At 51.9% G+C, this 26,550-nt stretch overlaps 3 protein-coding genes and 1 long non-coding RNA gene across 21 annotated transcripts; 1 reads left to right on the forward strand and 3 right to left on the reverse strand.

Annotated features, from left to right (window-relative positions):
• Positions 1-195: 195 nt before the first annotated feature.
• AUNIP (aurora kinase A and ninein interacting protein) lies at positions 196-6,525 on the reverse strand. 11 transcript variants are annotated; one of them, XR_012677212.1, is made up of 6 exons: positions 6,323-6,525; positions 6,133-6,220; positions 4,402-4,537; positions 1,583-2,621; positions 1,003-1,149; positions 196-363 (listed from the first exon to the last, which is right to left on the reverse strand). XR_012677212.1 is itself a non-coding variant. In XM_075173467.1 (4 exons), exons 1-4 carry the CDS (start codon positions 6,403-6,405, stop codon positions 1,666-1,668), a joined length of 1,263 nt encoding a protein of 420 aa, XP_075029568.1. In that variant the 5' UTR covers positions 6,406-6,525; the 3' UTR covers positions 1,229-1,665. The 11 variants fall into 11 exon arrangements, 1 of the variants encoding a protein (XP_075029568.1); XR_012677213.1 differs by having other exon boundaries at positions 196-359; positions 1,003-1,205; XR_012677211.1 differs by having other exon boundaries at positions 1,003-1,205.
• On the reverse strand, positions 6,210-9,992 carry PAQR7 (progestin and adipoQ receptor family member 7). Of its 6 annotated transcripts, none has more exons than XM_075173465.1 (2): positions 9,907-9,992; positions 6,210-7,555 (listed from the first exon to the last, which is right to left on the reverse strand). In XM_075173465.1, the coding sequence occupies exon 2, from the start codon at positions 7,513-7,515 to the stop codon at positions 6,475-6,477; it is 1,041 nt and encodes a 346-aa protein (XP_075029566.1). In that variant the 5' UTR covers positions 7,516-7,555; positions 9,907-9,992; the 3' UTR covers positions 6,210-6,474. The 6 variants fall into 6 exon arrangements, with proteins under 6 accessions (XP_075029566.1, XP_075029561.1, XP_075029565.1 ...); XM_075173460.1 differs by lacking the exon at positions 9,907-9,992 and adding an exon at positions 8,596-9,833; XM_075173464.1 differs by lacking the exon at positions 9,907-9,992 and adding an exon at positions 8,995-9,830.
• Positions 9,993-12,450: 2,458 nt separating this feature from the next.
• STMN1 (stathmin 1) lies at positions 12,451-25,279 on the reverse strand. 3 transcript variants are annotated; one of them, XM_075173478.1, is made up of 5 exons: positions 24,650-25,279; positions 15,236-15,306; positions 14,323-14,495; positions 13,324-13,515; positions 12,451-12,944 (listed from the first exon to the last, which is right to left on the reverse strand). In XM_075173478.1, exons 2-5 carry the CDS (start codon positions 15,246-15,248, stop codon positions 12,876-12,878), a joined length of 447 nt encoding a protein of 148 aa, XP_075029579.1. In that variant the 5' UTR covers positions 15,249-15,306; positions 24,650-25,279; the 3' UTR covers positions 12,451-12,875. The 3 variants fall into 3 exon arrangements, with proteins under 3 accessions (XP_075029579.1, XP_075029578.1, XP_075029580.1); XM_075173477.1 differs by lacking the exon at positions 24,650-25,279 and adding an exon at positions 16,837-17,036; XM_075173479.1 differs by lacking the exon at positions 24,650-25,279 and adding an exon at positions 15,396-15,979.
• Positions 20,619-24,896, forward strand: LOC142092874 (uncharacterized). Its single transcript, XR_012677220.1, has 2 exons — positions 20,619-20,829; positions 22,859-24,896. It is a non-coding gene; the product is annotated as an uncharacterized LOC142092874 (long non-coding RNA).
• Positions 25,280-26,550: the final 1,271 nt, after the last annotated feature.

The following is a 26,550-nucleotide window of genomic DNA, read 5'->3' on the forward strand; positions in this document are numbered from 1 at the left end:
TGTCAGCAGTGGTGCTTGTATCTTGGGGGAGGGTGGAATTTCAGCCGCTGCAGCTGCAGTGTTGGCTGGTGGTGCTGCAGCTGAATGTAGTCAGATGCCGAGGATTTTCTTAATCCATCAGGCCCTCAGCCCTTGAAAAATTAAACCATCATCCCCACCTTAAAAGTGAGAGAAAAGGCTTGTATTGCCTCAGGCCACCCAGAGATTAATAGCATTTAGGACTTATCAGTCATATAGGACTTAGCAGTTTCATAGGGAGTTGCTACAGCTCTTCCCCTCTCAGAGGCACACCCGGAGCCACGGGAGGGTACAGTCATTCTCCCTCTCTCCCTCCGCATAACAATTTGGTGGGAATACACCTGCCTTCAGAGAAGATGGAGCTGTAACGAAGAGGCCCTGTTCCTGGCCACGTGCAGGCTGGATGTAAGAGTATATCCACGCAATTAACTTCTGGACTATGACATAACTCCAGTTCGGGGTATTGTACTGAAATTCTGGCCCAATGGGGAAGTAAAGGTAGCTTAAATGGCCACACCTACGGTGTTAAAGACATACTCAGCATCAAAAAAAGTAAAAAACTGGGTAGTTGCTGCTGACAGAGCAGGCTGTTCTGGAGCGTGATCGTGGTCACAGATGGACTCTGCTGTCTGCTGCTCATGACCCCGGGGTTTTGGAGCAGCTGGTCCCTGCGCTTCAAAACAGATAAAATCTAAAGCACGCCCATACAGCGGGCAGGGATTGTGTCGAACAAGCCGTACAAGCAGCGCACAGGAAGTACCACTGCTGTTAGTGAGACGCGGCAGCTGCCACACGCAGTTAAACCAATGCTACCGGGTCTTGCTCCAGCCCGGAGCGCTCACGGCTCCGCTGTTCACCTCACCAGGGCCAGGCTGAGGCAGCCCGGGGCTGTGAGCCCCCGCAGGCACACCCCGCTCCCCCTAGGTGCGCCCCCGCCCGCGCGAGAGCTACGAGCCCAGCGTTAGGATTACAGTTCAGACTCACCCAGAACAGATGCACTGGTACAATTCCTCCTCTCCGTCCTAGTCTGCCTCGCTTTAAACCTCTGGTAAGTCTGGCAACAGCAGTTAAGTGCTGTGATCTCACCTGCAGCTAGCAGAGGTGCATCTTTCACGGGTACGGACGCACGAGCTGAAAAACATGAACCTCCCCTGGCTGCCGCACACACCAACTGTCGGGTACAGGGGCTGGCACAGCCGCGGTCCTGAAATAAGCAGAACATAGCTGAGCCTAGTCCTGCCTCGAGGCAGCTAACGTGAAGTAGATGGTGTGGTTCCTGAGCTTCAAATTTGGACTTCCAGGATCCTAAGAAATACAGACGTTAGCAGTGGGCTTTCGGGCTGAACAGCAGCATGCTACATAAACACCAGGCAGGACTAGAGCCAGGCCCCAGCCACACAGGCTGTAATCATGATGGAAACAGTCAAACCATCATAAACGCACTCCTTCAAAATTTTATTTTTATTAAAGCAAAATTTCAGAGAACAAAGAGGTCCTGCCTGTTGCATGGGTCTATTGCATATGCCGGCTAGACCATATATATAGAAACAATGGGTACACTTACCTAATTCTGACTGCTTTCTTAGTAAAAATTGCTTTCCCGAGGCTTCACAAGAGGTCATGAGGCGACCCATTCAAGGTCACCTATCAGTGTTTCATCACTCTGTTTCCCTCCGAATCCTGCGTGAACAGTAAATCGTAGCACACGTCTAACCACTGCTCCCCCGGTTTGCTCAAGCTCCGGTTTGCAGCGTCGCTGGAACAGCCCTTGTATGGAGAGTTAGGCAGCTGCCTGCGGGAGCTGCGGCTGTCCTTGCGAGGAGACGGGACGTTCTGGCAGCGGTGAGCGATTACTGTGTTCCCCTCCGAATCCTGGGTGAAAAGCTGCCGGCAGGGACTGCTCAGTCCCGTCTCACTGCCCCATCCCTCCTCGGCTGCACCAGCCCCAGCGTTCTGGCTGCGCTCCCTCAGAGGCCGTGCTCTAGCTGGTCGCTGTGGAGATGAGTAAAAGCCAGCAGCCCAGGAACTGTCTCTCGTTATAGTAGGATTTATATTCTCAGAGAAATCAATTAAAGAATTATCACTACTCGATTGGTGTGGTTTCTTATTCTGGTTTGCACCAAGTCTTGGTTGGAAATCAAGTCCGGTCTCCACCTCCCCTGGGAGCGGCGGGCCCTCTTGTTCGTTTCTCCCGCAGCCTGACCTTACGCTGCCGCTTGCTGAAACCGTTTCTGCAGCAAATGCATCGGACTCATTTCTGTGAGCGATGATCCGGTTGCCCTCTGAATCCTGGGTGAAGCTGAAGCAGCAGCAATCCTCTCCCGCCCCACAGGAGGCTTCACTCCTGCTGTGGGACTCCGCTGGTGACAACGAGGAGTCTGGCAAAGGAGTCAAAGGAGTCGGCGAGGCCGGTGCTTTCTGTGCACGACGCTGGGGTGTAACCTGCACCATCTCCTCGGCTCTGAAGAATTGTTTCTGGGCTGCCTCCATCTGCGGCAAAGCCAAGATCTTCACGGGGGAAGCAGCCAAAGAAACACCTTTTCCTTTACAGTCTTTATTCGGGCTGAAAGGAGATGGCCTGGAGTTTTCTTTGTCTTTCTCACCTGAAAACAACACGGAATTGGATAAAGCCAGAGCTGGCACACACATTTCTCGGGGTTAGTCGCTACCCACAGCACCATTCCTTGATGGTTGACTCAGAACTGCCGCTTTGCTGCTCCTTCAAGTAGCGACACACAGACTGTTCTACACCAGACCAGCACTGCCGCCGCCTCGTAAAAATCTTGTTTGTGCTGCTGAGGCTGCGATGGAAAACGTCGGATGCCTAAAACGTCAGAGTAGTTCAAAAAAGTAAGCTTCCCTCAAGTGAGATGCAAGAGCTGCATCTCCAGCTGCTCCGCTCTTTGCCTTCCCTGCCTTCCTCCTCTCACCTTTCCAGGCAGTTCACCTATGACATTCCCTTTAAAAGCAGCAGCTCAAGAGTTAAAAAAAAAAAAGCAAAACACACAAAACCACCACAAAACTGCACAGTGAAACTTCTACAGCTTGCCTTCGTTGCCTGATGAAGGCATCAAGTCCCACATTTGCTTCTGAAACCATTCAATATAAAATCTAATATAACTTCTCAATGTAAGAGAGCTCATCCTCAATTTAGGGTAGGCTGAAAGAAAAAAAACCACAAATAAGAAATACTCTAGCATCTTAAATCCTACAGACCTCTGGATGAACAGCAGCAGCTTTCCATGAATCCAAACACAGTGAGTGAATGCACTCAATCGAGGGAATCAAACAAAAAAAAAAAAAAAGAGGAAAGCACACAACACATTCAAGAGGAGGACTAACGAATCCAAAGCAAAAACCATCAATGGCCCTGTCACAACACAAAAATTCTCTCAAATAATTAAGTTGTATAATTTATGTAACGCTTCCTCTCATCTGCTTATTGCTAAACTAGTTTAATGTTGATGAACTAGCCATTAGACAACTTACAATATACAAACTACACAATCCTACACCGCTGGTTTCTGCATCCATTTCATTTCTCTCCATATTTGTTAATTTGAGACCCACAGACAAATCCCAGTTTCTTGTGTTGCAGAGCACAAAAGCAGCCTCAAAAGCACAGAAGTTGTGAGCTGGCTTAATTGGCTTAAATATTGCAGATCCCTTGTGATTCCTTCACTGGTTCAGTCAGGATTAAACATTGCTTTGTCCAACCCTTCATAAAAGGCTTTCCTCGCACACCTCCCGCCGATTCCCCTTACAGGGAGGTTGTTTGAACCGAGTAACATTCATTTTCACTTCCAGCCACAATGTTCTTCTCAGGGCATTTAGCCGACAGTTTAGGGCTGCTATCGTTTAGAACAAATGTGGCACACAACGCCCTGGATGCTGCCCCTTCCCCGGGCAGGGAGAGCTGCCCACAGGGCACCGCTGGGCTTGGGCCCCAGCCCAAGAGGCGTTCCCGACTGGATTGTCCTTTACGCGATACCATCGGGCAACCCAGACCTGGACGTTTTGCCACCTGGGCGGTTTGTATCAGCGCTTGGGCTGAGCCAGGCTTCCCGAGGTTCCACTGAAAACTCCAGTTCTGTAGGGAGTAAAGCCGGGCGCGTTATTTAGCGTTCAGATTGCTCTCCGGTGAAGACTGGCTGTGACTGCTGTTACTTATGCTTTAGTCTAACAACGCTGTAAAAGGTGCCTGCGTTTAGATTAACCATCACAATAAAATCCTTTCTGGGAGTTCAAACCTTTAACCTTTACCCTCTTCACTAGAAAATGCACTTTTCTGCCTAGTAAAGCTGACAAGAAATAAAGCGGGATGGGTTTCCTATTATGGCCTGAAACCACTTTCCTACAGGGGCGTACGCTGTTCCACATTACCTGTCTGAGCGCTGAAGAAGGCGGAGATGGTGGTTTGCTTGGTGCGTGGCCGAGAGGCTCCTGTCTGCGCGAAAGCAACCAAGGCGTGCTTCCTCTCCAGAATTCGACTAGATGTTTTTGGCTTGGCTATGAGAGACTGGGTAGGGAAAGAAACGAGTGGAAAGTGAATATATGCCATTAAAAACAATTCTACCCTTCTTCCAGCGTTGTGGCACCGTTCCCGCCTTCGTTAAATGCTTCGGCTCTTCCTGTGACACCATCGCAGAACGGCTGAGGTTGGAAGGGGCCCATGGCGGCCACCTTGTCCCGCCCCCTGCTCACGCAGGGTCACCCAGGGCGGGATGCTCAGGACGGAGGCTGCAGGCTGTCCCTGCCGCGCTGCCTTTGTCCAAGCTTTGCTAACCCCATCCCGCCCCTCCGGCACCTCTTGAGATACTTCTGCATCGCACCCAGCCTGCAGCCCCGCTCTGCCAGCCTCCCCCAACCCCCAGTACCAGGGCATCTTCTCTGGTAACCGCAGCGTCTCCCACACCCAGGGAGCCACACGCTCCCTCGGGACGGGGATCTGGGCACACTCCGGCTGGCAGCGCTGGGGGCGGCTGCAGCAGCCACCCCCCCCGCCCCGGCCGGGACCCCCCGCGCCGAGCCCCACCTGCGCCGCGCTCTGCTTCAGCCGGGCGGTGTCCAGCCAGACACCGCACGCTTCGGCCTGCGGGGCCGCGCCGCCTCTGCGCTTCATCCCCGGCACCGGGCGGGCTCCGTCCGGCCTCCCGGGGCGCGCAGCCGAGCAGGGCCCCGCCGGAGGGCAGGGACCGCCGGGCCGGGGAGCCCCCTCAGCCGCCGGGTCCGGCGCCGCTCCCTGTTCCCGCCGAGCCCCGGGCGCCCTCCCGCGTCTCGCTCGCGCCGCCCCCGCCTAACGGTCGCCAACGGTCACCGCGCGCGCTCGTGGTAGAGACGGACCAATCCGAGCGGCGGGACGGGATGAGCGGCAGACGGAGCCCCGCCCACCCTGGGCCGTGCCCTATATAAGGCCCGGCCCGCCGACGGGAGGGGATGGCGGCGGCCGCGCTGGGGCTGCGGGCAGGCGGCGCCGTGCGGGCCCCGGGGCCGGGAGCGGCCGGTGCCAAAGGCAAGAAGGGGCCGAGTGCTTGCAGAGATGCCAAGGGCGGGGGGACGGGAAACAGGGGCTGCTGTGCGGGTCAGAGGGGGAGCGGCACAACACACTTGGGGTTTTTCCCTCCCTCAGGTGCTCCCTCGCCCCCAGCCCTGACCTCCCCCAGCCCCTCTCGCCTCGTCTTTACAAGCCGCAGCTGCAGGCCCAGCAGTTTCCTGCCCTGCCTTGGTCAGGGTTGTGGGCTTCAAACCATCAGCCCGCACACCAGCGCCTGTGCGCGGGGCCTCATCCAGCACAGAGGGTGCAGAGGTCCCCACTATTGCCCTGGGGCGCAGCTGCCACCAAATCAACCCCAACCATGCTCCGTCTCTCCTCTTACTGCACTTCGAAGGACAGGGTCCCTTATCACACCCCCCCACGCTCTCACCGGGTAAGGGACAGGGCCCTGTCACGGCGTCGATAGCTCTGTACGACTCCCTAGGCAGGATAAAAGGGGCCTGAAATGATATTAAATAAATTTGCTTCCCTTGTTTGTGGTTTACACAAGGTCACCTCGGCCTGTTTCCATGAGTTAGATTCTGCCACGGCTAACGGGGGGCCAGGTGGCATCTCCTTACCTTTTGCTGCGAGACCTGGTAGCTTCCAAGAACCTTTCCCACCGCTGTCAGGGTACAGGGCTGCAGCGCCAACAACATTGTGTTCCAACTGTTTATTCAGACATGTGAATTAAACCAGCGTACCATTTTAAGAACAAGCTGGAACTAATTGAATTAAAAAAGCGTAAAAAGCATAAAAAGTAGCTCTTACTTTCCCTCCCTATAGAGAGCACTGCCGAGTAACAGTTCGCAAAGTGTTTCATTCCTCTTGTCGAAGTTTGTGGCCAGATTCATGCCAGCATCGCCACAACGGGCTGCAGATCAACCGTTCGGGCGAGCTCACCTGCTTCTCCTGCAGGGCTCTTACTCTTCTTTGAAGCTCAGCTTGTTCTTCACCTTCCGGGCCATGTAAGCGGCTGTGAGGACAGAGCAGGTCACAGTGAAGAGGCACAGGGCAGAGAAGTTGTGCGCCAAATCGCCCTGAAGAGTGGAATAGATCTGTCGCCTGGACTCATAGTCCAACACCACCGCCTCGATCTGCGCCAGCGTGCAGAGTACCAGGCACACGTGAAAAATCTGATGGCTCTGCCCGAAGAAGTGACATTTGCCCGGGAACCACTTTTCGGGATAAGGATGTGAGAAAAAAAAGGCGCCGATGAGGAAAAACAGCACCTGGCATTTGTGATACAGAAGGGCCGGGTCAGCCCGCTCGGAGGGCGGCGCGGTGGAGATGCGGTGGACCACGGGGCTGATGTCCAGCATGTACGCCAGGCCGGAGGGCAGCTCCTGGCAGAGCCGGCTCAGAAGGCGAGTGGACTGGTGGTACCGGTACTTGGCGTAGCAGGAACCGGCGCAGGACAGCCACGCTAACAGGACAGCCGCCGGCATGTAAAACCCCTTGATCCTCTCGTGCCAGCTTGGCTCGATGGCGTAGTAGTAGTGCCCCAGAGCGCTGCCGTACTGGTAAATGGCGACCCCCACGTAGTCCATGAAGAAGAAGCTGTAGTGCCAGAACTCGGATTTGGCCTGCAGAAGGTGAGCGAGGGTGCTGAACGTCAGGTAGGTGATGGACGCCGCGATGATGATGAGGAGGGGTTGGGCGTGCAGGTCCCGTCCAAAATCCACCCGCTGCGAGAGCTGCTGGAACCGCAGCAGCAGGATCAGCGCGGCCACCAGATGGGTCCAGACGTTGATGGCCTCGTTGTGCTGCTGGAAGAGCGTCGAGAAGTAATAGCGCCAGGTCTGCTGCACCGGCCGGTAGCCGGTGTGGATGTAGGGCTTCCAGAAGACCTTCGGCACCTCCGAACTGCTGACGGTGGAGGGAGAGAGGGGGGCCAGCAGCTGCGGGACCTGCCGCACGTTAATGAAGAGGCGGCTAAGCTTTTCAGTGACGACCGTTGCCATGATGCAGCCGAACTCCGGGTTCCCCGTCACGCAAAACAACCTTTGGGACGGAAAGAAAGTTTTGCTGCGGGGTTTAATAGCGACTTTACAAAAAATCAACAAGCAGGGGCTGTTTGAATGCCTTGGCGTTTTTCCAAAGATATGTAAAATCATGCGTGACTGGAGAGTGGCCTCATTATAGCTGAAATAAATGAATCACCAAAAATAGTAATATGAAGAAGGCTGAAGGGAGATTTAACAACCCCTGCCAGAGCGCCCCATGCTGTACAGGCGACCTGTCTGGAGGAGTACAGAGGTAGAGGACACGAGTATGGGGTTAATTGACACAAAAATTAACACAGCAGGATGTATCAGTTCCTAGGTTCACCCCTTCCCAGCAGTTTGGGAACGGCTAAACAACCTAAACAACCTAAACAACCTCCCTGCTCCAGGAGCAGCCCAGAGTTTCCCCCTTGTAAACTGTTTGTGGTATCTTTGTACTTTACAAGTAACAACGAGCCGCGCTCCCACAAGCAGCGAGACGACCTGCTCTGCCTCTGCATCTGAGAACGTAAATAACTGTAACGCCAGTAACAGAAGATGGAACTTCTGCGTTTGGAGTTTTTACCATCTTTTTTCACCTCCTGATCTTCCATGCGGCTTTGCACAAAAACAACGCAGCTCGAGTGAGTTCATCCTGTTGCATCACTGCGGTCCAGCAGCGTAATCTTTGCGAGCAAGCCTTTCCATATTTACATTTTTTAAGCTACTGACCATGATAAAGGCAGCCTTGCTGGCTTGCTCTGCCACTTCATGGCAGCCTTAAAAACACATTGGAAAGAACGTGCTCGAAATGAGATTTCTTCCCCTCTTTACCTGCTCTTGCTCAGACAAGTTCAGAAGAAAACAGCCTGACTCCCGTCCAGCTCCAGTGCTGATTTACGCCTCAACTCCTGGCAAGTGCAGTCATTTCAGGGACAGCTCAGACAGGAAAAGCTCTTCAAAGTTTGGGAACAGGAGGAGGAGGGGATGGGACTGTTTATTTTAAAAAAATCTCTGTAATTTCCTCATCAAAATGGAGTAGCTAGGTCTGTAACTCACGCCTGCCTGAAGCTGCGGAGCACAGATGCAGATGAAAACAGGCTGTTTGCTGCTCGGCTTCCCTCCTGAATGCGCTTCTCCCACCTCGCCTGGTTAAAGAGGCCCCACGTCAAAAACAACTGCCCTGGCTCGGGGCAGCACCTCGCAGAGGGCAATCCTGACCCTCGCCTGGCCTCCCAAACCCTCCCGTAACACCGCAACATGCGCAGGCTGCCAGTGAAAAATTAACTTCATAAACCTCTTCCGGACTTGCAGCTAACTGCGCTGAACTGAAACAGCCTCGAGTCCTGCCGGGGAGATGTGAGCAAAAGCAGAACTTCCCAGGTTAAGCTATTTTGACCAAAATTCTATAGGCAGTTTGGAAGAAAACGCTGCCCTTCTGATGCCCGGAGTACTTGCCTCTGTGCCAGAGCTGCCGCTGCCCACAAGGACGCCTGGGTACGCGGGGAGGGGGCTCAGCTCCAGACCGTGTCTGACCCCGGCTGCCAGAAGACAAATTCCTACGGGAAAGGCACCTCTGGTTCCGCGCAGGGAGACGCTGCGGCAAAAGCAGCGGGAAAATCTGCGTTCAGAGCAGCCAGGCAGGAGGCAGGAAAGGGAGCCGTGTTTACTTCAGGTCCTCCGAAACTTGTTGGAGCAGGACTTAATTTGCAAAGCTCTTCCTAGCTATGAAGCCTTGAGCAATGCTCAGTTACGAACGGAGCACATCCTGCGCAGCGCTGGAAATCATTAATCTGGCGTGTACTCCGAATAATAACCTCCACATACCTACGAGATGTCAATAACGTTGCTCCAAACGCCTGTTATTTCCTACGGAGCATTTCCTTTCTCAAACAGCATCCACCCATCCTGATGAATTTTTTTTTTAATGACACAGACTCATCCCCCAGCTGTTTACATGCCTGTTTGCTCCCATGCATACATCTGTATTTAGCCTTCTAAAGCACAAATATATTTCTTTTAAGTTATGATCGTTTTCTTCTCAGCAGAGGCTCACCGAGCCCCCGGTACGCGCCAGCCGAGCGCGTTTTCGGTGGCTGGGCTCCAGGCCCTGCGCCCGGGCAGCCTCTCCCTCCTCCCTGCCAAAACCCCTTCTGCAGCAGCCAGGCATCGATCCCCTCTCCCGGGAATTTTTTTTCTCGGGGGGGGGGGGGTTCCTCAGGACGCGGGTGCAGCTGGAGGTCAGGGTCGGCGGGACCCTGGACCCTGCCCTCCCCTCCCGGTGCCCCGGCAGAACCTGCTGCCCCCCCCCCCCCCTCCCCGGGACCCCACCGCCCGCACCCCCGGGGATCCCCCCCCGAACCCCGGCACCTGCCGAGCCCGCCGCAGCTCCGCTCCCCGCCGCAGGACGCCGAGCCCCGCCGGGCCTCCGCAGCGGCCGCCCCCTCCGCCGGACCCGCCCTGCCTGGGGCTCGGCCCCGCTCCGACGCCGGCGGCTGCCGCGGTTTCTCCCCGCTCCCCGCCCCGCCGGAGCCCTCCGAGCCCGCTTACCCCGGCCGGGGGCCCGGCAGCGCACGGGGGATGCGCCGGTTCCCATCCAGCGGGACCCCGCGCCGCTGCCCCGCTCCGGGCGCCTCTCCTTAGGGATTTACCGGGGAGAGAGGGGAAGGGGAGCGGGCCGGCGGGTGCAGGCCGGTCCCATTTCCCTTACCGCACCCTGGCACCGCTCGCAGCTGCTTTTGGCACTGGCTACCACACGGGGGGCTGGCTAGCCTGGGAAATAAAGCCGTGGAGCTTTTGTCTTAATTTTCTTTTTTTTTTTTTTCTTTTTTTTTTTTTCTTCCTTAAAGCAACCTGTCTATAGCCCAGCTTTCCCTACCAGAGGGTATTTTTTCTGTTTTCCTGCCTGAGCACCATCTCCTCCATGCTAATTTCCCCCCCCTTACTTCATTCCCAGATCATTAACCACCCTCTCATTATTTGCAGTCCCCGATCTCATTCCCCTCCCTCAAAACTTCCTTTCCCCCCAGCAGCTCTCAGAGGAACTAGACTAAGCCCAGGCCTTGGGCATTAAGCTCCAGTTAAGTGTAACGCAGGCAGCCACGTACAGCAGAACTAAGACAAGGAAACAGAAGGCCCCGAGCTGAGATCTGACAGCTTTGGCAAGTCAAAAAACTCAGATTTAGCGTCTCTTTGTGCTCTTAACGCCATTTGGGGTTTGGCAGAGCTGTCATCCTTCTCCCCCACCCCTTCAAAGGATGGGGGGAAAACCCACACACAGTGTTTGGGACACTCTGTCTTTTCTCAGCAGGTAAAGAAATACATTAAAATGAAGAGCTGATTTTTTTGATTGCTAATTATGCCTGATCTTATATATGGGAACTGATCCTGTGATTGCTTAAACCTCCATTATGTGGTACCAGAGATACTCGACCTCCTTCATAAGCACATTGTGTAGGGGCTCAAGCCTGCGTCTCGAAGCTCAGCGCTGTATTCCCCCGTCCTCCTCACCTCCCCGGCGGATCCTGACCTGCATCCCCGTGCTCTCAGCTTACACCACGTTGATACGTGCCATTAAAAACCCAAAACCTGCACTCCTCCTCCACTCAGAGGGGTGGTTGCTCCCCAACAGACAGATGTACAGTCTCTCTTACCTTAAGTTATGAAGTATCTTCTCAAAATCCTTCAGGCAAAGGATCCGATTCCAGCCCTCCAGTGCATCAAGACTGACTTTAATCTCACTGTTCTTCTTTCATTCAAACAGTGTAATATCAGCTTTTGGTTAAGTACAACTCTGATGCAATCAAAAGTGGTAAGTGTGATTCATGAAAGCTTTCTAAACTGAGGTTCCTTCTTTAGCAAGCCCCAGAAGACAGGTCAAGTGGTCCAGGACTCAATTAGCCCCTTTAAAAAAAAAAATCCCTACCACCTTTTCCTTCCTCAGAATATGGAAGTCTGTCCCCTGGCCAGTGCCAGACACTCCAGGTGTGGAGCTAACACGAAAACAAACCTGGTAGCCAAGCCTCAAGATCTCAAGGACACAAAAGGGGGAAGACAGGACCCCACCTGCCTCACTGAGACCAGCACCAGAGTGTTTGACATTAACAGAAGCTGTGAAACCCAAGGCTTCCCGCTCCGAGGGAACCCACTTAAAGCCGAGTACCTCAGAACATGATGCTGTTTATACTGAAGAAGTTAGGTGGCTGAGTACTCGTTAATGTGCAGGACACTCTCTGGATTAGTCTTAGAGGAAGGGTTTTGGTTTTTTAAGGCACCTGTACAATACAGCAGCTCTGTACCCAATACATCTAAAAAGCACCTTTCCTCAGAGCACAAGCACAGTCGTACCTATTTCTCACATCCCAGAAAAACAAAGGTGATACACATCTCCTGTGGGCAGGAGTTAATCTTCAGACTCACCCTGAGGCACAGTGTACTACCCCAACGCATCTGTACTATCCCAAATCAAAAATAATTCTTATCCACAACAGCATTTTCAATCCCAGCACAGAACAGGTTTCTGACACTGCGGGAAGCGGTACACAAGCCACCATTCAATAGCACAAGTCATCTTCCAGAAACCCTTACCAAAAAAAAAAAAAGGCTCAGATCAGTCATGTGGTAACAAGGACTTGTTTGTCGACGTGTCAGCATCCAAAGGGAGGTGGTTCTGAACTCTTTTTAACAAAAACACACAACAGCTGACAACTGCTGAGGTGTCAAAACAAAGCTCTGATTGTAAAATTAAGACAATGAGAGTGCTCTAGGGAAGAGGCAGTCACACACCATGCCCATGGATGTAAGGAAAAGTGCTGCTACAGACCTTTCCACCCAGCACTGGATAAGGATGCCTGTTGCGGACCTCAGCCAACTGATTTTATTTCTTACGTCATTTTTCAGAAGTAATTCTCATGATAACAGCACTGTGCAGCTTTATTTAGTCACTCAGTTACAGCAGTATTTTAGCAGACTGGGACAGAGTCAGATTTTTGAAGTGTAACAGATATTCAGCATGGAACAGTATTCTACATATTCCTTTCACAAACGTCTTACAGAGCTGATACAGTACTAGCCATCAACCCAGTAGCAAGCGCACTGGAGTAGAAAAGGATGCAACAAGAAGATAGCTACACTGGAAAGACAACACTTTAGAAAAGTGAAACATGTAAGGTCTCCCCTCTAGCCCCCAAAGAAAGTGTACAGTTTGGATCTAATTTTACAGTTCTACATCAGTTTCTAGAAACTTAAAAAAAAAAAAACAAAACCAAAGATAAAACCACTGGCCAGTACAGTCTTTGGATATTTAGAGGAGGGGGAGAGAGTCAGTTTCCAGAATGAAGTCAGTCGGTTTCAGCCTCACCGGGGTCTTTGCCTTCTTTGTTCTTTCGAACCTCCTCCACATGCTTGTCCTGAAAGACAACAGCAGGGAGCAGTTAGCTGCCCAGGCGCAGAGAGGCAGGGCAAGCCCTGGCTTGCTTCCCACCCCCCAGCTGACGGCAGGAACCTGTGGGTCCGGGTTACTGACGGGGGCTGCAGGATGAGGCTTTATAAAAGCGAGATGCTGCTCTAGCTCCATCCATCCCCTCTGCCCCAAGAGGAGGATTTCTGCAAAGTCTTTTGCAGATTTAACAATCTTTCAAGATTAGACCACCACGGAATTCCCAGGGATGTCTGTCTATTCATAGCACCCCCTCACTTGGCCATTTACTTGGCTTTATTTAGCCAGTTTTCACAGTAAGGAACATGGATAAACTCTCTCCCAAAGGGGAACTGGGACTCTACACCCACCTTCTCCCTCAAGCGTTCCAGTTTAGCAGCCATTTGTGCCTCGCGGTTTTCTTTGTTAGCTTCCATTTTGTGGGTCAGCTTCTCCTCTGCCATTTTGCTGAAGTTGTTGTTTTCCTCAATTGCTTTCTGAAGCACCTCTTTTTCATGCTCCCGCTTCTCAGCTAGCTGCTTCAAGACTTCTGCTTCATGAGACTAACAGAACAGAGGATGCACGCTTTGAACGTAAAACAGATGAACTACACAGACAACTATAGTCGAGTTGCTCACAACTCCTGACAGAAGAGGTTTTCTGCTATTTTACTGGAGAACGGCATAACTTCGTGATGCAGGACAAAGCTCCCTGGTGCTTCCTCCACCCACATAACCCATATTTCACCATTACAAACTACCAGGGAAATTAAGTTTCTGTCATTACTAGCAAGTCTTATTAAACGGCATTTTTCTGGAAAAAGGAACATGGATCTTTATATTAACATCAATACATCTTTCCTAGAAGATTCTCGCTTCTCAGAACAGTGAATCACTGCGATTCTGGTCACACAGGAGACTGCACTTCAATTAGTAAGCCTCTGGCACAGCCAAGGGCTCTAAGCCACATCTCGCAGCAAGATCTTACATTAAGTAAGACATTGTATTGGCAAACTTTCTCATTACAGATTCCCCACTACATTTTCTAGGAGAAAATGAATCTGGTTATGATGTTAAAGACAAGAAAAACAGCTTTCTCCTGAAGGAGCATCCCCTCTCAACTAAACATTTTCTCCCAGTTTTTCAAGTGACCATTCAATATCATTTTGGGAACAAAGCTATGGCCTTGCAGACCATAACAAAGGTTCGTAAGAACCCCAGAGATTCCAAAGTTCAATTAATACTCCGTTTACCATAATACAAACTGCTCATCATTTGTCCCAAGCAGCAAGTACATCTAAAAAAAAAAAAACACAACACAACTTGCACAGACTAGTTAAGCAGAGCTCACTTAAGCTGCTTCAAGTTTACCTTGCGTCTCTCTTCTGCTGCTTCCAACTTCTTCTGAATCTCTTCCAATGACACATCCTTCTTCTTTGGGGGAGAAAGAGGGAATTCTGGGACTGCTTCTTTTGAGCGGGGACTCAGTATCAGCTCAAATGCCTGCCCGGAGGCACGCTTTTCCAGTTCCTTCACTTGAATATCTAGGAACATGGGGAAAAAACCCCAAACAAACAGTATTTTAAGCCAGAAATTGGCTTAGATAACTTGAACAACAGCCTTCAAAAATTCAATGCCACAAAGCTCACTTAAGGAGACAGTTAGGATCTGAGCTGATAGTTTTGTTTTAAGCAGCAGCACCATTCAAAAATGTGGCAGGCAACTTTTTTTGTAATTCTTCCTCAATACTACATTACCCACGCACCTGACATTTTATTTTAGCCTTTAATATCCAGGGTCGTGAAAACAATTTTATCAGTACTTCAAATGAAAAAAAAATAATTCTTTCTCCAATGACAAGTCTGAGGAAGAGTTCAAGGCGTTTGCCTAAGACCTGACATAGCCAAGAACTGAAACCAGTTTTCAAAGAAATACGTAAGCCAGCGTTCTCTCTTCAAACACCTCTGAACAGGCACGTCAGCCCTGCACGGTGTCAGTTGTACCAGCGCACCAGTTTTGATCACTAAGATGTCTAGATGATAGTCAGCTCTGTTAACAGAGCAGATGGCATGCAGATGAGCTGAAGCCCATCTGCTAACAGCCTCGTCTGAGAGGGCTTTCGGTATGTTTTCACAAGCACCCGGTTTTAACAGTTTCTCCAAAGCAGCCTAGATACAGGAGGAAAGCATGGTGACAACAGTTTATTTTAATATATTAGATTTAAAAATATTTCTGAGAAATTAAGAAAAGCCACAAGAGTATTTCATACATAAATACTACATACCAGAAGTAGCCATGACCAAGAAAATATGACTCCAGAAGCCAACTCTGGGAGAACTTCAATCAGCTGGATTCCTAGATAACAAAGAGACGTGCCTTTGAACAGTAAGTACAGGAATTTCATTTTTTCTAACTCCTAATAGAAGTGCTAAGCATAACTAGACCTGCTGAACAAAAGACAGTCAGGTAGGTTACTGCAGTCAGTAATTCCAGTCAGTCTGTGGGGCTGAGGCTGATGTACGTTGCTAGGAACAGCAGAGATGTAGCAGAGATGGTCTCAGTTATTGGAGTTGCAGGATCTGTATGTACGACTGTATAGCCGGGCATTTTCAGTCCCTGTTTTACTCCACCATAATTAAGGTATGCAAACAAAGACTCCCATTTTTTGGGAGCTATGGATATTTCACCAATATTGCACATAGCGTATATAGCTCTCTGAACTAAAATACGGCGCACAACAGGACACTACAGCCGGGACTCCTGCTGCTACCAAAGGATCTTAAATGTGCACATCGAGTTCATTTGAAATTCCATTTTATTTGTGCAGCTGAAGCCAGATGCTGCACATCACGACAGACGGGGAGCACGCACACCGCCCAGCATCCCTTGTTATAAAGGGACGTAATAAAAAAAAAAAGCCACAAAGCGCTCTAAAAACACCAAAAGGAGGATTTTTTGCAGGTTTTAAGCTGACGATGAAGCGGGGGCCGGGTGGGTGCGCGGTCCCAGCGCCGCCCGGGCGGGCGGCGCTGGGACCGCGCCCCCACCCGGCCCCCATCGGTACCGCCCCCACCCGCCACCAACCAATAAGCGCCGAGGCCGTCGCGCGGCCGGGCGGAGGCCCCGCCCCCTCCCCGCACGCGCCTTCCTAACCGCACCGAATTCAAACCGCCGGGGAGAGAGCGAGCGAGCGCGCGCGCGCGCTCGCCCGCGCGCGCGGGGGGCTCGAGGGAGGGCGGGGCCAACGGTAACATCCGGGCACCTGCCGCCCCCCGGCCGCAGGTGCGGGCCCCCGCCTCTACCCCGGGGTGAAGCGGGAGGTGGGGGGACGGACGGACCCCCTCGCCCGACCACCGAGCGCGGTTCAGCGGCGGGTCCCCGAGCTCGATGGCGGCGGGGCGCGGCGGCCGCCCGCGGGGCGCCGCCCCTTCCCCACTAACAATGGCGGGGTCCTGTCAGGGAGGGGAGGGGGCACCGCTGCCGCGAGCAGGGCGTCGCCCCTCACAGAGCGTCGCCCCTCACAGAGCCGTTCCCGGGACAATAGACACCCCCTTCCCCGCTGGGATTGGGGGGGGGCGACTGGAGACGCCCCCCCGCCCATTGTCTCCCGCAGCCCCTTCCCTTTGTCACCGCGACACCCGAGAAGCGGGCGGCGGGCGGGAACGCGACCCGCCGCGAGGAGAAGGGACAAAAGGGGCAGGCGCGGGGCCCCCTCCCCACGCGCCTGCCTCACCCCTCGCCTTGACACCCGTCCTCAGACCCCCGCCGCTGCGGCACCGCCGCGCCGGATCTCCGTGGACCATCGCCCCCCGCCTCCTCCACACCCGAAGGGCCGCGGACGCCCACCCCAGTCCCGGGTGGCCCGCAGCCCCGCCGCGCACCCACCTGCCCGCTCCGCCGCTCCAGCCACACTCCGCTCCCGCCCGCCCCGCCGCGCACAATAAGCGCCAAACAATGGCACGTGACCCGCCCCGCCCCGCCCCCATTGGCCGAGCGCGGCGGCACGTGCCGCTCGCCGGGGGGCCGGCGGGGAGGGTGAGGCGGGGGGCGCGCGCCCCCCTCTCCCCGCCGCCCGCTGCATGCCGGGAGACGTAGTCCGCCACGGGCGGGCGGTGGCGGCGAGGGGCGGCGACCCCCGCGGCCCGGCCGGGCCCGGGCGGAGGGTGCGGGAACTCGCCGCGACGCCCCTCGCCTCCGCGGGCCGCCCCGGGGCCGTGCGCCCCCCCGGCCGCCCTCTCCGCCCGCGCACTGAGGGCGGCGGGACTCCCTTTGTCTCCCACCCCGGTGGTGGGGAGGAGCGGGGCCCCGGTGCGGCCTCGTTTGGTCAGGGTCGCACGTCCCCTCAGGGGCATTTGGTGGGAGCGCAGCCGTGGCTCGGATGGGCACCTCAGGGTTGGCCACTTGCCTTGGGGCCACAGTCGCCTCGGGGCCATGGTCACCTACCTCGGGGCTCTTGGTCACCTCAGGGCTACAGCCACCTACCTCAGGGCTTTTGGTCACCTGAGGGCTACAGCCACCTACCTCAGGGCTTTTTGTCACCTCAGGACTAAGGTCACCTCAAGGCCATGGCCACTTACCTTGGGGCCACAGTCACCTCAGGGCCACAGTCACCTCTGGGCCATGGCCACTTACCTCGGGGCAATGATCACCTCAGGACCATGGACACCTCAGGGCCACAGCCACCTACCTTGGGGCTTTTGGTCACCCCAGGACTGTAGTCACCTCAAGGCCATGGCCACTTACCTCGGGACCATGGTCACCTCAGGGTCACGGTCACCTCAGGGCCATGGCTAATTACCTCGGGGCTGTGGTCACCTCAAGACCATGGTCACCTCAGGGCCCTTGATCACCTCAGGACCATGGTCACCTCAGGGCCCTTGGTTACCTCAGGACCACAGTCACCTCAGGGTCATTGCCACTTACCTTGGGGCCACGGTCGTCTCAGGGCCATGGTCACCTACCTGAGGGCATGGTCACCTCAGGGCCAGTCAGTTATCTCAGGGCCACGATAACCTCAGGGCTCTTGGTCATCATCAAGATGACCACCATGTTCTTTTGGTCATCTCAGGGTCACAGCCACCACAGGCCAACCCCAAAGAGGATCTGTGGGTCTGACAATGCGTTGGCCCCACAGCCCCTGGCAGTATGTTTTGGGGGACAACCACATGGCCACCCTCTCCTTTGGGGTGACACCAGCAAGTCAAATCACGTCCAGAAAAGCCACTGTTCATGCAGATTCCATAGTATGTATATAACGGCCATGTAAAGACCATCCATCCTTGTCCTACGGGCTGCGTTGTGAGCAGTTCCCTTCCCAAGATAACGCTATTGCCAAGTGTAGATAAGTGGTTCGCTGGCAAATGTGCTTTAAATGAACTGGCTGCATTTTCGCGTGTTCCGTACAAATGACTTCTGTACAATTCCCGTGGTGGTTTCCACGCTGCAGTCGCTTGAGTTACACCAAGAGTCAATACGCACAAAAGGCAGATGGCCGGAGAACAGCACAAATCTTCTGCTACGACGCAAGCCCAGCACAGCAGCCTCCGTACCCTAAATACCGAAGAAAGCACTTTTCTGAGGGGACCCACCCTTGTGCACACTCTTAAAAACAAGGATTTTGCACCAAAAAAAAATATCCTACCTTGAGGAAGGTTAATATTGTGACAGAAACGCATAAAGCTTTCAAAACAGAGATTATTTTAAACACTTGCCCTGTTTTTTGCTGATCTGACGTCTATTTCCATGGAAACCACATCCAGCTGCCGAGCTGCTAGAACTGGGAGAGGTTTCTGCCGGAGCGGCTCGCTGGGCATGGGAAGAGCCATTTTCCAGCAGCATGGTAGAACCTTTGTGTGGGATTAAAGGGATTTCAGATTCAAAATGGTTTGGCTGCTTGGTCCTTCAGGATCATGCCTGGTACATTCACGGGGTTCCTGGCTCAATACCAGCGGTATATGCATAGATATCACATATGACACACATGTTTTTAAATGAAACATCTTGAGTGCTTGGATTAAATTGCATTAAATGTGGCTGGAAGACAAAGCAGCCAAGAGACCATGCCACCAGCCTGTGTTTTACTTTATCATTTATTAATTATCATCCATGTAGACCAACAGTGTGTTGGATGCTTTAATATTAATGCTTTTTAGTAAAATCAATGAGCTTATCCTGGGATGATCTCAGGATTTCCCCGAGGAAACAAGGCTTCCTGGGCTCAGGGCTTTTTGTTTGGTACCTGTGTGACTGCCTTTAGTCAGTCCTCACCCCCTGGAGAGATGATGATGAAATATCATTTACCGCTTTTGAAGAAGGGATGCAGGCTGAGATAAAACTACGAGTCATGCAGGGTCTGTTCTCAGCGCTTTCCATCTTATTTCCTGGGCTTCTCACAAAGACAAGAAAAAAGAAAGAGAGAGGGGAAAAAAATGGTATGTAACTTACTTTCCTTTGCAGATTGGCTTTAAAGCCAAACCCATTTCTTTCAGATAAGAACTCTCCTATGTAAGAGGAACAGGGTTTATTGATGAGAGGCACCGAGCTGGGAGTCAGATTTGGGATCTGTTCTCAGCTCTGACATTTTCCATGCCGTGTCACTTAGGTTGAGACTCTTTAGCAACCTCTTTACAACACCTGCCACAACTGGTTTCAATTTAAACTGAAATCTTTGAGTATTATTGTGATACAAAGAGAAATAACAGCCCTTAGCAGCTGGAAAGGCATGGAGACGATCTCATTTTTGGCCTCATTGCAAGAGTGGTTTTATTTTTGGATCATTTCATGAAACTCGTTTGTTTATGTGGCATTTATTTTTGTCTGATCTCAAGGAGAATGGAGTATATGAAAAGCTTTTCTTTAATTTGCATTTGATTTGTGTTTATCAACACATTTACTGTGATTCTAAACAGTCTCTTCTTTCATCGAGCCTAACAGCATGTGGCTGCAGTAGTTTTTGTCTCCTGGATTCCTCATCACCAACTACAGCTTTTTGCTATAATTTCATTTTTTTTCCAAAAAAAGAGCAAGCTCAAGTGGGCTCGTTCTCAGCATAGACAAAACACGAGGCCCCTCGGCTTCGGTTCAACACGCTCTGCTCTCAGTGAAACAGATAAGTCAAGGTCTCATCGGGAGGACTTCTTGTACGTGTGAATTTAGGACGTGACGTGATCAGATTTAGCATAAAGATTAAAGCATCTCCTCTGATTTGCTTATCAAAATATTCCACAAAGAGACTGACATAATTAGGTGACAACTCAGCCCACGGCAGCTCTTTTAACTTGCAAAAATATTTAATCTCCAACAAGAAAATGTGCTTTCTGAGTATTAAATTGCCACCCTCAAGCATCCACGGTGGATGGACTGACAGCTTATTTGTTAATCAGAGAATGTTTTAAAGCACCTTGGTAAGTAATATTAGCAACTATTTGCCGAGACTGGTAACAGTCACTGCATTAGCAAAGTTCATTTTAAAACTAGATAGCCAGTATACTATTTGACCTGAGTCAATCAGTTTGACTGATTTAATAAATAACCTGCTAGAGCAGACAGTCATTTAAAAGAAACTTGCACTCAGAGGTAGAGAGAAGGGCTAGAAGATTTCTTTCTATCCGTGTTTCTCAGTCTTTGTATTAACTTTGAGCAGATTTTTCTCCACACCGCAGCTTAGCCATCTTCATGCTGGCTGTACTGATGTGCTGCTGCCTGACAATGGTCTCGCAAGGAAAATTAGTGGCGGCAAAGGTCTCGCTGATCTTCAGATAAAAACATATTTTTATGCAAATGCAGCCGAGGAGTGCATGGAAATGAAGAATAAAACAAGACTTTTAGGGAGTGTCTACCTCACAATGAAAGCTCTTCCACAGGCAAGAAATGTTTAAGGTAATTGATATTTGTTTACTGGAGTTGTTTAGGCTGATACTATATTTATGCTGAAAAACACCATTAAGAAAATGTTCCCTTCGGAACAAATTTGCACTTGCCGGTGTGCTGTTGGAAACGGTTTAGTTTTTCCGAATCAGACAGGGCACCTGGCTTCCATTGCTGGTTTGTTTTTGGAGAAATTTACTCAAACTCACTTAATTCCTCCATAAAATGAGACAAGTAAAAGCACTCACCAGAGATGGTGATTGCGCCTGCAGCAAGAGAGATGAAAATATAAATTAATTGCTTTGATATTGGGGCAATATAACCTTGAAATGTCATACTCACCTCTTCAAATGCAATCATAGCACTGTACTGCATGATATCCAAATACTATGGTGATGAGGGCTGACAGGCTCTAAAGCAGGAAAATAATGTAAGCTTCTAATGAACTAAAGACAAAGGCCCCACAAGCACTCTGCTCTCCTTGCAAAAAAATCTCCAAGACACTGAAATGGCGACAGACCCTAAAGTAACGGCAGCGGCTGCGGTACCCGCACATGGGCACCTTCGTCCTGGCTGCAACCAGATCTGGTCTTTCTCCTAAATAGTGATCTCTGCCTTGGATTCACCCTGGGCAAAGGAACAGCAGAATTCCCTTCCCAGCCTGCTGATAGATCTCTTGGCATGTTTTTCATTCTTTGTTTCCTAAGAAAATGAGGTTTTACATGGTCAAACTACTTCTGCAGCTCTGACTAGTCTTCTCCCCCAGCTTTCAGCTTTGTGAGCCAGTCTCTGCCCCTCTGATAAATACGGATGAGAGCTCAATGACATGAATTCCACAAGTTTCTTGAAAACAGATGGCTGGGGAGAGGCAAGAGTGAGGAAAAGGCTTCAGCACAAGCCCAACTATTATTAGAGACCAGAGACTTCACACCGAGGAGAGCTATCGCAGACGCTCCCAACAGCGGGTACAATTTCAGAGCTGGTTGTTTTCTTCACGGCACCAGCAGATCCTCCAAGACACTAATGTGCAGTTGTGCTCTCCTGGGAGCTACCTGCCAAATATAAGGACAGACCTATGTGGACGCTGGCTCCCGCCTCCACTACATCCAGAAAGACGCAACGAAAGCCGGCCTGGAGATCTCCTCGCGTTGCTTTCTCCCGCTCCTTGCTCCCATAGCTCCCAATCGAGCTGGGAGCCTCGACCCATTTCTCTGCATCCTCGCTGCTTTTCCCTTTCTGCTCCCAACCGGAGTCCACAAATTTGCATTTCCCATATGGAGCACCAAGAGCTTTGCTATTCAAGGAAGCCCGTAAACAGCTCACTGCCGAGCGTTCAAAAATAACTGCGCTGCACAGAGCTGCATCACCCTGCGATAGAGAGCGGCTGGGAGAGAAGCGCGAAGAAAGCGTTTGGGGGGGGGGGTCTGCATGCGAGCCAACAGGAGATGCACTAATTAGATTTCAAATGTGTCAGAGTCAGCCATTTCATCTGGGATGGAGCAAAGGAGACAGCGTGATTTTGACAACCACATGGAATAGCAATGCATAGGGAAGCCATCAAATATTCAACAGCCATAGAAGATTCCAGTAAAGACATTTGCTTTGGCTCTTTGAAAATGAAGTGGGGGGAAAGAAAAGCTGGGTATAGCACTAATTATTCCCCGGTTCCTAATTAGTTTCTTGAATTTAAAACATGGATTCAGCTCTACCAGCAGCTCAGCAAGCCTATTGTGCTATTAATACTTTCCTGGCGTGATATAGTTAAAAACACTCCCACCCTGTCAAGACAAAATGTAGCTTGGAAGTGTCACGATGGGAGGAGTTCAGGGATGGAAATCCTCTTAAAGGAATACGACTTCCCCGGTGTCAAATAAACAATATGAATGAGCTTCTAACAGCCCCCAGACTGAGCCTGTTCCCACTAAGAGCAAATTTGAAAATAATGTTCAATGCAGAGCTCTCAGGCCGCTTGCTATCAAAGCTGTGTCACTGACAAAATCACTGCGGAGCCAAATGGTAACAGGTTTTACTTATTTTTCAGAGAGATCTGCCGCCTGGGGAGCAGGTGGGTTGGCAATTCTCAAGTGCCTGGCTTGCTTCAGACGGACAGCGCAAGGTCAAATTCAGATCAAAAGGCAGGATTTTGAAGTGTCCCCCCCTCCTTGCATCCAACCCCGCGCTCAGGTAACGCAGGAGATCCTGACCTGCCCGCTGCAACAGCCACAGCTAATTATCCCGTGGCGATATCTGTAGATGCTGTTTATGGACGAGATCTGCCAGACACCACGGGCAGAATAAAACATGCCTCTTCCCACAGGATTTGTGAGCCAAGGATACAAGTTTGCGGGTTTTTTTACGGCACTTTTCGACTTCAGTCAGATGAGGAAGTCCATATCTATGCTTTTGCACTTTAGATCCTCTCAGGAGAATAAGCAGTTCCCCTCCCATCTCCACCGACAATTCTGCATCAAAATGGGTTAATTCCTGCTCCATCCCACTGGTCTTCACCCGCTGCCTCTAATCGCTCAGCAATACCAGCGTGGAAACAATACCTGCACTTAACATTTGCTCAGTGCTGTTTGATCCCTTTTTCCCCCACTAATTTGAGTTCGTAATAGATCAATATATATATAAAAAAAAAAAAAGACCAGACACATCCATTGCAGCTGTGAGAACAGGCGAACAAAGCCAGCCTTTCTGGAGGAAAAACACATCTCCGTCTTTTATGCAATAAACCAGCAAACTGCTGCCGTACGCTAAAATCAATACCCGCAGAGACATGCTTATGTTGCGATTGCCAACGTAAGTGCTTCATTTTAATTAAAAAAAAAGAACAACCACAAAAAAACCCAACCCAGGCCTTGCATGATGAACGTCGTTAGACAGCCGCTATTAACGCAAGGAGACGAAGGCAACCTGAAGCTGGTGGGTCGGGGGGGTCCAGTGCCACCATGTCACCCAGGGAGGGGTGCTGACAGTCTCAGCACCTCCCCACACCCCGGTGTGGGGTGAAGACATAATCCAAAGGGTTAAAAAGGAGGATGGGACATTTGGGGTCCCCGCCTCGCGCAGCTCCCCGCTCTCCCCCACCACCACTCTCGGGTGCAAAGCAGGAGCCGGCATCCATGGGGCTGAGCTCAGCCTGTCCTTCCTAAAATGGGGGAAATCTGTATGGTCACCAAAACCGATCCCTCCAACCTGTTTCAGGGGCTTTTTCGGAGTAGCCTGGAACTAGAGAGACCTCACGCGGCCCCTTCTTTCCTCCGGCACCTCAGTTTCCCTTCTCTGTCCTTTTTTCCCGTGTTTATTCAGGAATCATCGCTAGGGTCAGCAAGAGACCACTCCAGCCTGAAATGGGGCTTCTGCTGCGAAGTGAAAACTGTCGAAAAAATAGTGGTGCCCTCAAAATACGCTCAGTGCTGCTGGCTGAGAGAACAGGAGCCCTCTTGGCCCACGGCATTGTATTTTGAAGGCCAGGGAACTCAGCAAGCGTCACGCCTGCAGCCCAGCCCTGCAGCATTGCACCTCGAAGGCAGCAAGCACGTGCCCTGCGCCGGATCCCAAGGGTCTGCCCGCCTGGCAGAGCCCTGGTCCTGCCCTGTAACCCAGCGTGGGAGGAACAGGTGCTTGGGAAGGTGACAAAGTTGAGCGGAATCCCTCGTGACTGCGAGCATCTGGGGTTTTCAGCTCAAGGCAGCTTTGAAGCCGACGCATTAGATGATAACAATTCGCTTTGGAGATTAAAAAACTCAATTTTTCTTCGGAACTTCACCCAGAGCAAAGTTTTGATTTGCCAATAGAAAAATCAACATAAAAACAAGCATATACTCACCAATCAAAGGAATCTAAGGAACTCTGCTCAAGAGGGTGCTGCCCGGATTTGGGTTAGGAGCAGGGTCAGCACTGCACCTGCATCCGCGCTGGTCTTCGGGGCTGGTATCGCAGCCCACGGCCGGACCCCTCTACCAGAGCTCGTGCGGTTCTCACTGCACGCACTGGGCTCAGCTTGCAGGGCCGTGGACCTTTATAAGCTGTTGTGAATCCAGGGCTTAGTATTTTCCTTAAAAATACAAGAAAAAGGGAAAAAAAAAAAAACCACGACAGTAAGTGTTACAGTAATTACAAGGAGGTTTTAACACATGTCTCAATTTGCATTAATTAAATCAACAGGGAAGCTTCAATTGAGTAAATGAGGTTTTTTCTAAGCGGCAGCAAATGCTGCAGCAGGCTGGAGCTGGTAACTCCAGTTTGCTGCATGCATGTGCAGCGGGATGGGGAGGGATCTGCCGGCTGCAAGGGGCTTCCCAGGAGGGAGGGAGCCGCAGGCAGGACGAGCTGGGGGTGGGGAGCATGAGAAGAAGACTCTCAGCTCTAAGATACTAAGAGCTCCGAGCCGGGTCTGTGCTGACACCATCGAATTTCAGCCCCGAGCCCGGCGAGTGGAAAGCTTTGAAGCCGAAGGCGGTCAGAGAGCGGAGGTTGCTCTGCGGAGATAAGCCGTGGGTAAGAGGAATGCATCCATTCATACCCCAGCCATGCTGCAAGCACAGCTGTGAGGGGAATATAAATGGGCAGCGTGGTTTTTTTTTATTTTTAAAGCCACCGGTTTGAATATTAAAGCAGATCAGACACATTGAAATGCTTGGCTGGAAGTGAACTCTTTCCAACGCACAACCCTCCAGGGCAGGGGATGGCCGGGCTGCCAACCTGCAGGCGGGTGCCCCGGGTGCTGACCCCCTCAGTGTAACGGTGTCGGTGTTTCCTTCCCATGTCCCTGAGAAGCAGAATCCCTCTGTGGATAAAACACGGGGGATTTACGGATCTAAAACTCGGCTAGTTCACATTCAAACCTGAACCTCTGCGTTGTAGGGAGCCGGCAATCAAGAGCTGGTGCCGGCGGGCTGCTGTGGCAGATCGCACACCAGGCTATCCCCTAACTCCTGCTTTTTGCCAGAAAACCTTCCAGCGTGGCACAGGCAAGCCTGGAGCAGCCCGGGCCACCCCAAAGACCGCAGGGTTCTCCCCTCGGGTCGCTGGCCCGGGCGGGTGGCAGGGAACGATGCTCTGTCCCTGCCCATGGCCGGCCTGGGGAACACTGGCTCCGGCAGGGCTGTCCCAGCCCCTTTTTTTCCAATCTCTCAGGCCCAGGAAAGGAATCCAAGCAAGCTGGGACGTGGGGAAAACACCTTCCTCACGTGCTACGCTGGGGATTTGTGCCGCATCTTTCATGCACGCTGCCTCCAGCCTCGAGGCTGGAGCATGTAGTGGGGATCAGGAGGAAAGTGCTGCTTGCAAGGGGAGCCCGATTGAAGAGTTATGGCTCCGGGCTGGATTTTAAAGCAGATGCAATGAGTCGGTGAAGTAGAAGAGTGTTTGGAGAGGGCTCCTGCACCACCACATCCCACAGAGAGCAGAGAGGGGCCGATGGAGCGGAGGAAAGAGGGTGTCTGCCCTGCCCGAGTGACACCGGGGCTTTTCCAAACTCTCCTCTTCCTCCTGGTGGGGTTTTCCTCCAGAGGCACAAAGACAATTGGGAACAGAAGGTGCAGAAACTGGCTCTGGAGTGGGGAGCAGCCCACGGGTGGGATGCAGGGCCAGGCAGGACGACATTTGCCTTCTTACTCTCTCCCCCAGCCCCACGGGCACTGGGGGATGGTAATAAGCAGCTTTCTGTGAACCGAAGGGTTAACGAATGTCAGAGTCACCCTCTGAGATCAGCGGGTTTCTGCCACC

The sequence above is a fragment of the Calonectris borealis genome, chromosome 25 (assembly GCF_964195595.1).
Source record: "Calonectris borealis chromosome 25, bCalBor7.hap1.2, whole genome shotgun sequence".
NCBI classification, from domain to species: domain Eukaryota; kingdom Metazoa; phylum Chordata; class Aves; order Procellariiformes; family Procellariidae; genus Calonectris; species Calonectris borealis.

Coding starts and splice junctions, on each gene's coding strand:
- STMN1 (XM_075173478.1), bottom strand. Junction 13,516..14,322: donor CAGCAGAAGAGAGACGCAAG/GTAAACTTGAAG, acceptor CTGTTCTGTTAG/TCTCATGAAGCAGAAGTCTT. Junction 12,945..13,323: donor TGGAACGCTTGAGGGAGAAG/GTGGGTGTAGAG, acceptor GTTGTCTTTCAG/GACAAGCATGTGGAGGAGGT.
- PAQR7 (XM_075173460.1), bottom strand. CDS start 8,798: ATGTTGCGGTGTTACGGGAGGGTTTGGGAGGCCAGGCGAGGGTCAGGA. Junction 7,556..8,595: donor CTCCGCAGCTTCAGGCAGGC/GTGAGTTACAGA, acceptor TCCGTCCCAAAG/GTTGTTTTGCGTGACGGGGA.
- AUNIP (XM_075173467.1), bottom strand. CDS start 6,405: ATGAATCTGGCCACAAACTTCGACAAGAGGAATGAAACACTTTGCGAA. Junction 4,538..6,132: donor ACCAGGTCTCGCAGCAAAAG/GTAAGGAGATGC, acceptor TTCCCTACCCAG/TCTCTCATAGCCAAGCCAAA. Junction 2,622..4,401: donor CTTCTTCAGCGCTCAGACAG/GTAATGTGGAAC, acceptor TGTTGTTTTCAG/GTGAGAAAGACAAAGAAAAC.